The sequence below is a fragment of the Oncorhynchus mykiss genome, chromosome 17 (assembly GCF_013265735.2).
Source record: "Oncorhynchus mykiss isolate Arlee chromosome 17, USDA_OmykA_1.1, whole genome shotgun sequence".
In the NCBI taxonomy this organism is placed as follows: domain Eukaryota; kingdom Metazoa; phylum Chordata; class Actinopteri; order Salmoniformes; family Salmonidae; genus Oncorhynchus; species Oncorhynchus mykiss.
Window position 1 is genome coordinate 63,323,676 of NC_048581.1, and position 14,810 is coordinate 63,338,485.

Sequence of the window (14,810 nt, forward strand, 5' to 3'; positions counted from 1 at the left end):
AAACGGGGTATGGTAGTAGGTGCCAGGCACACCAGTTTGTGTCAAGAACTGCATTGCTGCTGGGTTTTTCACGCTCAACAGTTTCCTGTGTGATCAAGAATGGTCCACCACCCAAAGGACATCCAGCCAACTTGACACAACTGTGGGAAGCATTGGGTGTTAACATGGGCCAGCATCCCTGTGGAGCGCTTTCGACACCCTGTAGAGTCCATGCCCTGAAGAAATGAGGCTGCTCTGAGGGCAAAAGGGGGTTTCAGATCCGACTAGGCGAGAGAAATTGTCTGCTATGTTTTGTGTTTTGGTAAGGGCTCAGAGCGACTAAAGAAGGCTCAACCAATCACTCAAGGGGTTCATGAATATTTGTGCCACAATACCATTCAAGTCATTGGACCGATAAGCATTTTTTTAAGCATCATGTCCAAATCATCCATAAGTATATACAATTGATTGTGAAGCTTAACAAAGCCACTTATAGATTTGAACATGCACAAAGGATCAGTCCCATGACAGCAAACACATTGATGATGTCAAGCCAGGGCAAACTATATTACAGTTCAAGATTCCATCATAAATTAATGTATCATAGATAGCCTATGTGTTGCTTTGTTAGGAAAAATATATAATAATGTTTGTCCTACCTTATCTCTTTGTGGAAGACCCTTTGTCACAACAGCACTGCTCCAATCGTGAGAGACAGAAAGTTCTCGATAGCTAGGGTAAGAAACTGCACAAACTAAACTGTTAAGTCACAACGAAGACTGCGCTACAGTGCCTCTCCGTGGCAATAAAAAACTGTCACTTACTATGCCACTTTTCAACACACGCGTGCAGTTACACAAACACACACTGGCATATATGCAGAGGAGTTAAAAGTGGGAGTCACTCCCTGATTCTCCAATCACGTTTCTATCCTTCCTTTCTTACTGAGCTAGGAGAGAGGGGCACATCCTTGTAGTAGGTCAAAGTCCATGGGGTGATAAACAAGCTGTTATACTGTACGGTACACTACAGTATGGAGACCAGAGGGCCAGGGAGAGGAGAAAGGGACACCAACAGCTCTACTGATAACCAAGGGTTTGCTTAGTGATGGTTAGTTAGGTTAACATTAATCATTAAAACCTACCATAAACTGGTCATCACTATAAGCCTAACAAAAATGAGGTGTTGGGACGTTACGTAACAACAACAGATTTGAATATTTAAAACCATAGTACGATGAGAATTAGGCTAGTGTGTTTTTAATGTGAACATTAAAACAATGGAACCGGAGATGACAAAAGCAAAAACCATCCAAATAAAAATCCTAATTCGATCCCACAGCTGCTTTTAAAAAGCTGGAAGTGTATGACAACAGGGGGAGAGTAATGATATGCTGGAGTGTTTTTTTCCCCCAGCCCCCTGGGGAAATACTGTAGGACATTATATACAGTGCATTCGGAAAGTATTCAGACCCCATCCAATTTTCTACATTTTGTTACGTTACAGCCTTATTCCTCATCAATCTGCACACAATACCCCATAATGACAAAATAGGTTTTTAGAAATCTTTGCAAATGTATTACCTTATTTACATAAGTATTCAGACCCTTTGCTATGAGACTCAAAATTGAGCTCAGGTACATCCTGTTTCCATTGATCATCTTTGAGAAGTTTCTACAACTTGATTGAAGACTACCTGTGGTAAATTCAATTGATTGTACATGATTTGTAAAAGCACACACCTGTCTGTATAAGGTCCCACAGTTGACAGTGCATGTCAGAGAAAAAACCAAGCCATGAGTTCAAAGGAATTGTCCGTAGAACTCCGAGACAGGATTGTGTTGAGGCACAGATCTGGGGAAGGGTACCAAAACATTTCTGCAGCATTGAAGGTCCCCAAGAACACAGTGGCCTCCATCATTCTTAAATGGAAAAGGTCTGGAACCACCAAAACTCTTCCTAGAATTTGCCGCCAGCCCAAACGGAGCAATCGGGGTAGAAGGGCCTTGGTCAGGGAGGTGACCAAGGACCCGATGGTCACTCTGACAGAGCTCCAGAGTTCCTCTGGGGAGATGGGAGAACTTTCCAGAAGGACAACCATCTCTGCAGCACTCCACCAATCAGGCATTTATGGTAGAGTGGCCAGACACAAGCCACTTCTCAGTAAAAGGTACATGACAGCCCGCTTGGAGTTTGCCAAAAGGCACCTAAAGGACCTTTTGGCCTGAATGCCAAGCTTCACGTCTATAGAGAACCTGGCACCATCCCTACGGGGAAGCATGGTGTTGGCAGCATCATGTTGTGGGGATGTTTTTCAGCGGCAGGGACTGGGAGACTAGTTAGAATCAAGGGAAAGATGAACAGTGAAAAGTACAGATAGATCCTTGATGAAAACCTGCTCCAGAGCGCTCAGGACCTCAGACTGGGGGGAAGGTTCACCTTCCAACAGGACAACGACCATAAGCACACAGCCAAGACAACGCAGGAGTGGCTTTGGGACAAGTCTCTGAATGTCCTTGAGTGGCCCAGCCAGAGCCTGGACTTGAACCAGATCAAACATTTCTGGAGAGACCCGAAAATAGCTGTACAGCAACGCAGGATTGTGAGGAAACCTAGCCCCATCCCTATGGTGAAGCATGGTGTTGGCAGCATCATGCTGTGGGGATGTTTTCAGTGGCAAGGACTGAGAGACTACTCAGGATCGAGGGAAAGATGAACAGAGCAAATGTAAATGTGTAAATGTGATATCAGTTTCATTTTTAATACATTTGCAATAATCTCTAAAAACCTATATTTGCATTGTCATTATGGGGTACTGTGTGTAGATTGCTAAGGGAAAAAAGCAATTTAGTCAATTTTAGACTAAGGCTATAACGTAACAATATGTGGAAAAAGTCAAAGGGTCTAAATACTCTCTGAATGCACTGTAAATCACTTCATACAGTATATTTATTGGTTGAATCCAGATATCTGCTGGCGTCATGTGCTGCAGTGGTCTGATGAGGCCCCAGTGGAAGGCAGCTGCATTCAGGCAGTATGTAGGCTAGGGATTCATGAGACATAGAAAAACTACATGTAAACAGCAGAAGGGCTTTACCATCAGAACAAATCTTATCCAATAATTTCGGCCTAGCTACAAAAAAAACATGAGTACGCCTGTGAATATTTGTATCAAACCAAAAAGCACTTAAATAATGACATCTTGCAAAGCATAATAGGGGGGCCAGAGTGTGGCCTATAAAGTAACATTCTGTGTGTTTTCCACAACAATCAATTGGCACCTAAAACTGTTTAAGGTCCAACTGCATGGGTGCATCCTTTATTGTAGTAATATGGCAGTTAAGATCTCCCTAACTAGATGCTGTGTGTACCTCCCTTCACCATGACAGTTATTTGGTGTGTGAAGCTCTAAAATGGGTGGATGTGCCTCCTATGGCAGAGGGTGGGAAAGGGCTCAGCCAAGCGGCTAATCAAGGGGACTTAAATGACTGCACTGGAGGAGAGAGCTCTAAGTTATTTATTACTGCAGCAGAGACAGGCTACCTCAGCACAGTGCGCACACACCACAGCCTGAGTTTCCTTGTGAGTTACTGCCTCTGTGATCCACTGACCTGGCTGCATCTCTCCAGCCATCCAACATTCATGCTGGCTAATAGGATGGTACATTCTGAGGCTGGGGAAAATAGATGCTCTGGTGACAACAGCACACACACAGCAGTATGAGTTGTTAATTGTTTAACTGGCCAGGGTTCTTGGCACAGAGTTTCTGTGTAGGCTACTGTAAGTGCTGGCTGAGTGCTGACTTCACTCTTTATGTTGTGTGTAGATAACCATGCTTCACTGCTTTAAAAGGCCTACCAAGTACTGATCAATTTGAAACTTAACATATGAAATTTAACTAAATTTCACTCAATAACAATGAAGTTGGTGTCATGTACTGTAGGCTTAGGCAGTATAACATATACTGTATCCTGGTGAATTTTGAATTACCGACAGTATGATTTTCAATACTGTCAACAACAAAAAATAAAACTATACATTTTTAATTTGGGGCGCCCTAAAGCTAACTTATCTTGGATTAGTTAATTTATTTGGCACATCACAGATAGTTATCTCCAGCTCAGGGCTCCAGCAATGCATTTGGTTTGATTACTTGCTAACTAAGTAGATAGCTTTTAAGATTAAGCTTCTTGGTTACAGCAGAGACAATCAATCCCCTCCTGGATCAAGAACCCTTCTACATATTAAACTTTTTTTTAATCCTTTTTTTGTTGTTGAAAAAATAGCACCCCTTGTGTACACTGCATACTCCGGTATAGTAACTAGGCAAGTCAGTTAAGAACAAATTCTTATTTACAATGACGGCCTACCCCGGCCAAACCCGGTCGACACTGGGCCAATTGTGTGCCGCCCTATGAGACTCCTAATCCCGTCCGGATGTGATACAGCCTGGATTCGAACCAAGGACTGTAGTGACACCTCTTGCACTAAGATGCAGTCCCTTAGACCGCTGCACCACTCAGGAGTCCATGAAGCAGTGTGTCTGCTGCAGTCATTTAAGATGTGGCGCTGCGCTATGGCAAAATCATTGCCGCCACGCACCCACAATATGGAACATTAACAAATATTTCAACCGAGGCACATTTTCAAGATGCTACAACAGTCCACATTAACTTTTTCTCTGCAAACAAAACTAGTAATGACTAGAAAAATCAGACAACCCCATAGTAGAACATTTTATCTAAAATATTCCTCTCGAAGTGCATTCAAGTAAAGAGTGCCATAGGGAGGGAAACATGCATTCTGACAAGCAGTTCATGCACAGAAATGATTGCATTCATGGGGACAACAGCCGTTTTAATGATATTTGTTAAAAAGAGGGGGATCCCAGCTTTCCATTATTTATTTCTAAACTCCTAAATATGTGTAAACTGCACAATTTTCAAACCCTGAGTTTTTACCAGTGGCATGGTTACTTTACCGCTTTGCAATTCGCTGTGAGTGCCTAGCGGAGAGTGGAGCTAAATCTAACACGTCAATTGTAGGGTAACTTATGTTAAAACACGACCATACTTCAGAATCTTTTTGGGGTAGTGACTTACATTTCAAGGTCCTGAAGTGGCCTAGCCAGTCTCCAGATCTCAACCCCATAGAAAACCCCATAGAAAATATTTGGAGGGAGTTGAAAGTCTGTGTTGCCCAGCAACAGCCCCAAAACATCACTACTCTAGAGGAGATCTGCATGGAGGAATGGGCCAAAATACCAGCAACAGTGTATGAAAACCTTGTGACGACTTAGAGAAAACGTTTGACCTCAGTCATTGCCAACAAAGGGTATATAACAAAGTATTGAGAAACTTTTGTTATTGACCAAATACCTATTTTCCACCATCATTTGCAAATAAATTCATAAAAAATCCTACAATGGGATTTTCTGGATTTTTTTTTCTCATTTTGTCTGTCATAGTTGAAGTGTACCTATGATGAAAATTACAGGCCTCTCTCATCTTTTTAACTGGGAGAACTTGCACAATTGGTGGCTGACTAAATACCTTTTTGCCCCACTGTATTTATAGCGACTATGCTGCATCAGATGGGCTACAGGTGATAATGCTTATTGATAATAGTGTACCTGATAATATGGACCATGCATAGGCTATATGCATGGTCCAATATGTGACCAGTGAAATATACCTGCTGGAGCGAGTGCCACGGGTGGGTGCTGCTATGGTGACCAGTGAGCTGAGATAAGGCCTAGCAAAGACTTATAGATGACCTGGAGCCAGTGGGTTTGGCGGCGAATATGAAGCGAGGGCCAGCCAACGAGAGCATACAGGTCGCAGTGATGGGTACTATATGGGGCTTTGGTGACAAAACGGATAGACTGCATCCAATTTGCTGACTAGAGTGTTGGAGGCTATTTTGTAAATGACATCGTCGAAGTCAAGGATCGGTTGGATAGCCAGTTTTACGAGGGTATGTTTGGCAGCATGAGTGAAGGATGCTTTGTTGCGAAATAGGAAGCCAATTCTAGATTACATTTTGGATTGGAGATGCTTAATGTGAGTCTGGAAGGAGAGTTTACAGTCTAACCAGACACCTAGCTATTTGTAATTGTCCACATAAGTCAGAACCGTCCAGAGTAGTGATGCTGGACAGGCGGGCAGGTGCGGGCAGTGATCATTTCAGAGCAGTTGGAGGCAACGGAAGGAGTGTTGTATGGCATTGACGCTCATATGGAGGTTAGTTAACACAGTGTCGAAAGAAAGGCCAGAAGTATACAGAATGGTGTCGTCTGCGTAGAGGTGGATCAGAGAATCACCAGCAGCAAGAGCGACATCATTGATGTATACAGAGAAGGGAGTCGGCCCGAGAATTGAACCCTGTGGCACCCCCATAGAGACTGCCAGATGTCCGGCAATAGGCCCTCCGATTTGACACACTGAACTCTGAGAAGTAGTTGGTGAACCAGGCAAGGCAGTCATTTGAGAAACCAAGGCTGCCGATAAGAATGTTGTGATTGACAGTGTCGAAAGCCTTGGCCAGGTCGATGAATACGGCTGCACAGTATTGTCTTTTATCGATGGAGGTTATAATATCGTTTAGGACCTTGAGCGTGGCTGAGATGCACCCATGACCAGCTTGGAAACCAGATTGCATAGCGGAGAAGGTACAGTGGGATTCTAAATGGTCGGTGATCTGTTTGTTAACTTGGCTTTTGAAGACCGTAGAAAGGCAGGGTAGGATAGATATAGGTCTGTAGCAGTGTGGGTCTAGAGTGTCTGCCCTTTTGAAGAGGGGGATGACCGTGGCAGCTTTCCAATCTTTGGGGGTCTCAGATGATACGAAAGAGAGGTTGAACAGGATAGTAATAGGGGTTACAACAATTGCGGCGGATACTTTTAGAAAGAGAGGGTCCAGATTGTCTAGCCCAGCTGATTTGTAGTGGTTCAGATTTTGCTACTCTTTCAGAACATCAGCTATCTGGATTTTGGTGAAGGAGAAATGGGGGAGGTTTGGGCGAGTTGCTTTCCTAACTGCCTGTGTATATTGGTTCCCATCTTCGTATTTGTTGGCATTGGTAATTATTATTCCGGTTCCGCCAATTTTCTTTTTTATATGCAAATTCCAATGAGATGGTAAGGCGTAGGAGGGTGCAAGGACCAAGGGCCACACCAAAGACAGTACAGTATGAAGATATTGGAGAAGTGGTTTCTCCCTAGAAATCCCCGATCACACTCGTAAGCGATAACTAGATAAGCTCATGGTCATCAGGTCTAACAGACGTCTTGCTCCGAACTGCCCATGTGTAGGCCATCAAAGGCACTAATTCGATATAATGTTGTTTTTGACGAAAATGTGTCAGTTTGTCACTTTCACAAAGTTGGAGTAATAACATGTTCAACTACTTAAGACATTGGTTTGAATCTAGGTTGTGCCTTCAGATTCTGAGAAAATTAACAACTAAGGAATTATTTTCACTTCTCTCATTGACTTCTCAAACCCCAAACTGGTCTGCTTGGTCTGTTTCGCAAGCGTTCTTGGAAGTCTTGCGATGTTGCCCCTCTCGGTTTAGAAACTCTGTGGCCACACCCTTTCATGCAATGCCATGCCAATTGGCCATATGGTGGCGCAATAACAAGTGATTGAAAATGCAAACTTTGAAAGCTAACATCTCACTACTTGTTATATTTTAATATCTTGCTATTGTTTGTTCTACCTTTGTCATTATTACCTTAGGCCTATCATGTTTTTAGATTATTCACAAACAACTTAAAACATTCTGAGAACTCTGTTAGATTAATTCATTGTTTGATCAGGAAGTAGTGCGATGGGAGAAAGCCAGCATGCATAAAAACTGAAGTCGTATTCATATAAAATGGAGAGAAAATATATATATATTTTTTATTTTAATAATTAGACACCGGAGTGTCCGGTCTAAAAAAAATCTAAATGGGCTTTGGTTATATGGCCCAGATTCTTTTGACATTGAGGGGGGAAAAAAATCTAACATATTTCCTCAATGGATATTTTGCGCTTCTTTGGTGAAAATCTTAGCTCTGTCTACATCGTCACACATTCTGCAAATTGGTTACAACCTATGTATTGAAATAGCTTATGCAGGCTATAGCAAAGGAATAGGCCACTTGGCATGGCCCTGCTGTGGGATGCCCAGTCAGCTCTTTACTGCAATGTGTCACATCACGATGTCGTCACCATCAACGATGGCTGCCAATCATCTTCGATATCAATACTATCGTAATATCACCAAACCCTACTTGGTACACATGTTCCAAACACTGTCAAGATTGGTCCAAAATACATTAAAAGCATATTGCATGATCTGTTCGATGTGGAGTTCTGATATTTGGCAAGCATGGCAAGTAGTACTGAAGTAGCTCATCCTAGGGAAATGTGTGGAATTTGTCCTGATGGTGGCGCTATGGGGCCAAAGCTTGAACCTCGGCATGGCTGCTTGCAACTATATTTTCCATTCATTTTGGAGTAGAATGTCTGAGCTTCTCAGTTCTTCTACATAAAAATTCCCCTGTGTGTGTGACATAGCATGGCTTGGCCAAACAACCAAAGGGGCCATTGTCATGGTGAGGGCTGTGATGAGATATAGGAAATAAATGGGCCCTATTGCTGTGCCCTATCCAAGCCCACTGGGGGAGATATGGAGAGGCTGGAAGTTGTTCTGTCCCATTTCCAGCCAAGCTGTCCTCTAATAAACCATACTGGCCACACAGAGTGGAGTGAGTGATTCAATTTGACATGAGTTTTGACCGATGCAAAACTTGACTATTGCTTACTTATCTGTGCTCCTCAAACGTTCTCAGCTGATACTATCTTTCACAGTTCCAAAGGCCAAAACTGAAATGGGGAAAATACACTATACGATCAAAAGCATGTGGACACATGCTTGTCGAATATCTCAAATATATTGTTTTTGTTTTGTTGAAGAAGCAGAGGTGAGGAGCTTCATGGGAAAAAAAATGTCAGTGCCACAGGATGTTAGTGGCTCCTTAATTAGGGAGAACGGGCTTGTGGTAATGGCTGGAACGGAATTAGTGGAATGGTAACAAATACATGTGTTTGATGCCATTCCATTCACTCCGTTCTAGCCATTATAATGAGCCATTCTCCTCTCAGCAGCCTCCACTGTGCAGTACATTTTCTGCTGTTCGAAAGCGCAAGCAATGATGTCCAAGTGAAAAAAACAGAGTTTGTAGTTGGCAGTAACTTCTTTGTTGTTGTAATATTGCATAGCAGTTTCAACAATAAGGATTCTAGCTTTAACGCTCTGATAAAAGAAAATGTTGTTGACCTCCTGCTGTAGATCAAAATGTTTAGCTGTTGGTGAATTAACAACCTTGATTGGACTATTAGAAACAATCAAACAAACCATATTCCATGATTAACCATGCATAAACTAAGCATGGTTGCTTTCAAATGGGAGAAAAATGTAGAAAGAAAAAAATACCTTTTACAGTCCAACATCCTCTTCACACAGTCAGTGAAATAAAGGACAATTGAAAGTGCATGCAAAACTCCCATTAGATAATAGACCTAATCAACAAATGAATCCCCCAAAAAACTGGACTACCAGAGAAGGAAAATTCATATTTCCACAGTTTTTCTTTATCTTTCCCATTCTACTGTAATAACATTGAGTGCCTTCACACTACTGCACTAGCATATGTGTCCGTTCGACTCCAAATGCAAATCCACACCTCCAACTCCTCCCGTTTAACCCCCGCTTTCCCTTACTCCCCTCTCTGGGACCCCACTGCACCCGTACCCCTCCACTCACCAGGGCTGGTGGTGCTCTGCAGACTCCCCCTCTTGCGCAGTGGGGATTTGGGCTTCCCTTGGCCCTCGCTGGAGGAGGATGACATCTTGCTGCCTGTGCTCCTGTGACAGCCAAAGCAGAGTGAGGCAGAGCTGCAGAACAGCCGGCAGAGGCAGAGAGGCGCAGCTGTGACGCTGGCGCTAGCTTTAACATTAGGGGGGGCTTTTGTTGCAGCTGGACGGCAAGGCCCATGCAGGGCCTGTGGAAACCCATCTGCAGGGCTGGCTCCTCCCCCCACCTAGCCCCAGGTCAGGCAACACGGGGCCCGGACACAACGCAGCCCAAGGCTTCGCCCTGCCACGCTGGGTCGCATCCTCCTCGGTTGCCCCAGCAACCGTGGAACGAGCTGCCGAGAGCCAATGCGGAGAAAGACAACGGTGGAGGAGGGCATTGCAGTTCAGAGTTTTCAGCGCAGTAAGTGTGATAGGCAGCAGGCCCTGAGTGAGACACACAACTACACCACAGCAAACATGGTATAGGACAGCAGCACCAACGAGAGCACACGACAGAACGTTTTTCCGGTCTTCTAAAAATAGAAATCAATGACAAATATCTTAGATCGGCAGTGCTCGACTTGGGCCGAAGCGGAGTTCAGGCACTTCTAATTTTTGGGGAATTGCGTACTGGCTCATCTATAAAACAAAGTAGCCTATCGCTGTCCTAGTTTTCACACACCGAGGTAATAAAGTTTGATCAAAGCGGAATGAAGGCGGAATCTGCATTGAATAGCAATAAAGAGTGGACATTCATCAGCCTGAATAAGTATGATGCGCTGTTCCAAGTTGTCAAGTGAGAGTTTGTAAAGGTCATGAAAAGTTATGGAAATTAGTTTAATATTTTTTGTCAATGTAATTCATGAAGGCACACTTAAATATTATCAATCACTTAAACATCTACATATCAGCCATCATCGGAATGACACTTCAGTGTGTGTTTGTGTGTGCCAGTGGGCCGTTGCCTGAGGAGAGAGAGCGTGACATTTCAACAGCAGGTATAAGATAATGACAGACAGACGAACTAGATCACCAATTCAAAATAAAACTTGCAAGCAGTGGTGGAAAAAGCAACCAAATGTCATGAGCAAAAGTAAATATACCTTAATAGAAAATGACTAAAGTAAAAGTGAAAGTCACCCAGTAAAATTCTACTTGAGTAAAAGTCTAAAAGCATTTGGTTTTAAATATACTTAAGTATCATAATTAAATGTTATTGCTAAAATATAATTACGTTTCAAAAGTAAAAGTACAAGTACAGTGCCTTGCGAAAGTATTCGGCCCCCTTGAACTTTGCGACCTTTTGCCACATTTCAGGCTTCAAACATAAAGATATAAAACTGTATTTTTTTGTGAAGAATCAACAACAAGTGGGACACAATCATGAATCATCAAGCCCCTTTACTTTCAGTGCAGCAAACTCTCTCCAGAAGTTCAGTGAGGATCTCTGAATGATCCAATGTTGACCTAAATGACTAATGATGATAAATACAATCCACCTGTGTGTAATCAAGTCTCCGTATGAATGCAGCTGCACTGTGATAGTCTCAGAGGTCCGTTAAAAGCGCAGAGAGCATCATGAAGAACAAGGAACACAAAAGGGACGGAAGCTATACTGTTACACTGGCAATACTAAAGTGCCTATAAGAACAGCCAATAGTCAAAGGTTAATGAAATACAAATGGTATAGAGGGAAATAGTGCTATAATTCCTATAATAATTACAACCTAAAACTTCTTACCTGGGAATATTGAAGACTCATGTTAAAAGGATCCACCAGCTTTCATATGTTCTCATGTTCTGAGCAAGGAACTGAAACGTTAGCTCTCTTACATGGCACATATTGCACTTTTACTTTCTTCTCCATCACTTTGTTTTGGCATTATTTAAACCAAATTGAACATGTTTCATTATTTACTTGAGGCTAAATTGATTTTATTGATGTATTATATTAAGTTAAAATAAGTGTTCATTCAGTATTGTTGTAATTGTCATTATTACAACTAAATTTAAAGAAAATCGGCCGATTAATCGGTATCGGCTTTTTTGGTCCTCCAATAATTGGTATAGGTGTTGAAAAATCATAATCGGTCGACCTCTAATTCTTAATATAATCTTGTCTTTACATATACTAAATCATGTGTTAAATTTGTTTTGATTTAGAATAGACCATTATCATGCACCTGTCTCTAAATGGGGGAAAAAATACATGTCATCTATGCACTTAAATAGCAAATGGAGGACGCTTTTCCTGTGGTTCATTTTCATGCCAGCCAGGTAAGCTATACTCCTGTTGTAATGCGAAGCAATGTGCTTAATATTAGGAAAGTTGAGATATACAGTGCCTTGCGAAAGTATTCGGCCCCCTTGAACTTTGCGACCTTTTGCCACATTTCAGGCTTCAAACATAAAGATATAAAACTGTATTTTTTTGTGAAGAATCAACAACAAGTGGGACACAATCATGAAGTGGAACGACATTTATTGGATATTTCAAACTTTTTTAACAAATCAAAAACTGAAAAATTGGGCGTGCAAAATTATTCAGCCCCCTTAAGTTAATACTTTGTAGCGCCACCTTTTGCTGCGATTACAGCTGTAAGTCGCTTGGGGTATGTCTCTTTCAGTATTGCACATCGAGAGACTGAATTTTTTTCCCATTCCTCCTTGCAAAACAGCTCGAGCTCAGTGAGGTTGGATGGAGAGCATTTGTGAACAGCAGTTTTCAGTTCTTTCCAAATGTGGTTAAAAGTCATAGAAAAGTCATGGAAAATGTGTATGTACCCTTAAAAGGTCTCTATTAGGGCTGGGCAATATGGCCAAAATATCACATCACAGTATTTTAAAACAATTGGACGGTATGACGGTATTTTATGTTTTTCAATAATAAAAATAGTTATACATTTGCTTTATGAGTAGTGTGGGACTCTAGGGTGGCAACACAAACAGGATATCAAGTATTCGGACCGCTTCCCTTTTCTCCACATGTTGTTACATTACAGCCTGATTCTAAAATTGATTAAATCAATGTTTTTCCGCAATCTGCACACAATATTCCATAATGACGAAGCAAAAATAAGCTTTTAGAAATCTTTGCACATTTATTACCAACTTAAAACAGAAATACCTTATTTACAAGTATTCAGACCCTTTGCTATAAGACTCAAGATTGAGCTCAGATCCATCCTGTTTCCACGGATCATCCTTGAGATGTTTCTTCAACTTGATCGGAGTCCACCTGTGGTAAATTCAATTGATTGGATATGATTTGGAAAGGCACACACCTGTTTATATAAGGTCCCACAGTTGACAGTGCACGTCAGAGCAAAAACCAAGCCATGAGGTAGAAAAAAATTGTCCGTAGAGCTCTGAGACAAGATTGTGTCGAGGCACAGATCTGGGGAAGGGTACCAAAAAATGTCTGCAGCATTGAAAGTCCCCAAGAACACAGTGGCCTCCATCATTCTTAAATGGAAGAGGTCTGGAACCACCAAAACTCTTCCTAGAATTTGCCGCCAGCCCAAACTGAGCAATCGGGGGAGAAGGGCCTTGGTCAGGGAGGTGACCAAGGACCCAATGGTCACTCTGACAGAGCTCCAGAGTTCCTCTGGGGAGATGGGAGAACTTTCCAGAAGGACAACCATCTCTGCAGCACTCCACCAATCAGGCATGTATGGTAGCCACTTATCAGCAAAAGATACATGACAGCCCGCTTGGAGTTTGCCAAAAGGCACCTAAAGGACTTTTTGGCCTGAATGCCAAGTGTCACGTCTAGAGAAAACCTGGCACCATCCCTACGGTGAAGCATGGTGTTGGCAGCATCATGTTGTGGGGATGTTTTTCAGCGACAGGGACTGGGAGACTAGTTAGAATCAAGGGAAAGATGAACAGTGCAAAGTACAGATAGATTATTGATGAAAACCTGCTCCAGAGTGCTCAGGACCTCAGACTGGGGGGGAAGGTTCACCTTCCAAAAGGACAACGACCATAAGCACACAGCCAAGACAACGCAGGAGTGGCTTTGGGACAAGTCTCTGAATGTCCTTGAGTGGCCCAGCCAGAGCCTGGACTTGAACCAGATCAAACATTTCTGGAGAGACCCGAAAATAGCTGTACAGCAACGCTCCCCATCAAACCTGGCAGAGCTTGAGAGGATCTGCAGAAAATAATCGGAGAAACTCCCCAAATACAGGTGTGCCAAGCATGTAGAATCATACCGAAGAAGATTCGAGGCGGAAATCGCTACCAAAGGTGCTTCAACAAAGTACTGTGTGAAGGGTCTGCATACATATGTAAATGTAATACATCGCCATTGGGTATTGTGTGTAGATTGATGAGGGAAAAAAACAATTATAAATTTTTTGAATAAGGCTGTAAAGTAACAACACGTGGAAAAAATTAAAGGACTTAGGAATACTTTCCTAATGCACTGTACATTCTAAGTGATTTCAACTGGTCTTTCTCCATTCTGAATTTTATATTGTTCAATTCAACCCAAAATCATTTTCAGTATTTTTTATACATTTCTGCATTTCCTGCACTAATTTCAGATCATTTCCACACTTCCACATTGGGCTGCACGATATGGGCAAATAATCTAGGCCTTATTTTTAACCAACTGTTGCAATTGCGATTTGACTTGCGATTTAGAGCAAAACACTTGGATGAACTGTTGGAATCATGGAAATATAATTATTATTCTAATTCTATAGTTAGAATATAATAGTGGGCACTTTGAATACATTGTTGTTTGACATGACAATGAATAAAAATGCCAGGGAGGAGTTATTGTGGCAGTGTAAAAACCAAAGTGTTGATAACGGTTTCCTAGGCGACCCTATAATCTTTGGCTACATTGAATGTTCTCTTAACTTCTTCATGTAGCTAACATATTCTTGCTTCACATACTGATTTAGAAGATACTATTGCACAAACAACATGCTGATTTAGGTCTACACCATCACTGGTATTATCAGGCTGTATAG

At 42.1% G+C, this 14,810-nt stretch overlaps 1 protein-coding gene across 3 annotated transcripts in view; it reads right to left on the reverse strand.

The window, feature by feature from the left end:
* LOC110494343 (AMP deaminase 2) overlaps positions 1-14,810 on the reverse strand; it is an 81,135-nt gene that overhangs the window by 51,891 nt on the left and 14,434 nt on the right. The window contains exon 1 of one of the 3 annotated variants that reach the window (XM_036950418.1): positions 9,794-9,912. The exons of the other annotated variants lie outside the window; for them this stretch is intronic. Within the exon in view, the coding sequence (XP_036806313.1) occupies positions 9,794-9,878 (85 nt within the window). The 5' untranslated portion in view covers positions 9,879-9,912. Of the gene's footprint in view, positions 1-9,793; positions 9,913-14,810 lie in introns of those variants that run through there. 3 annotated transcript variants of the gene reach the window in all.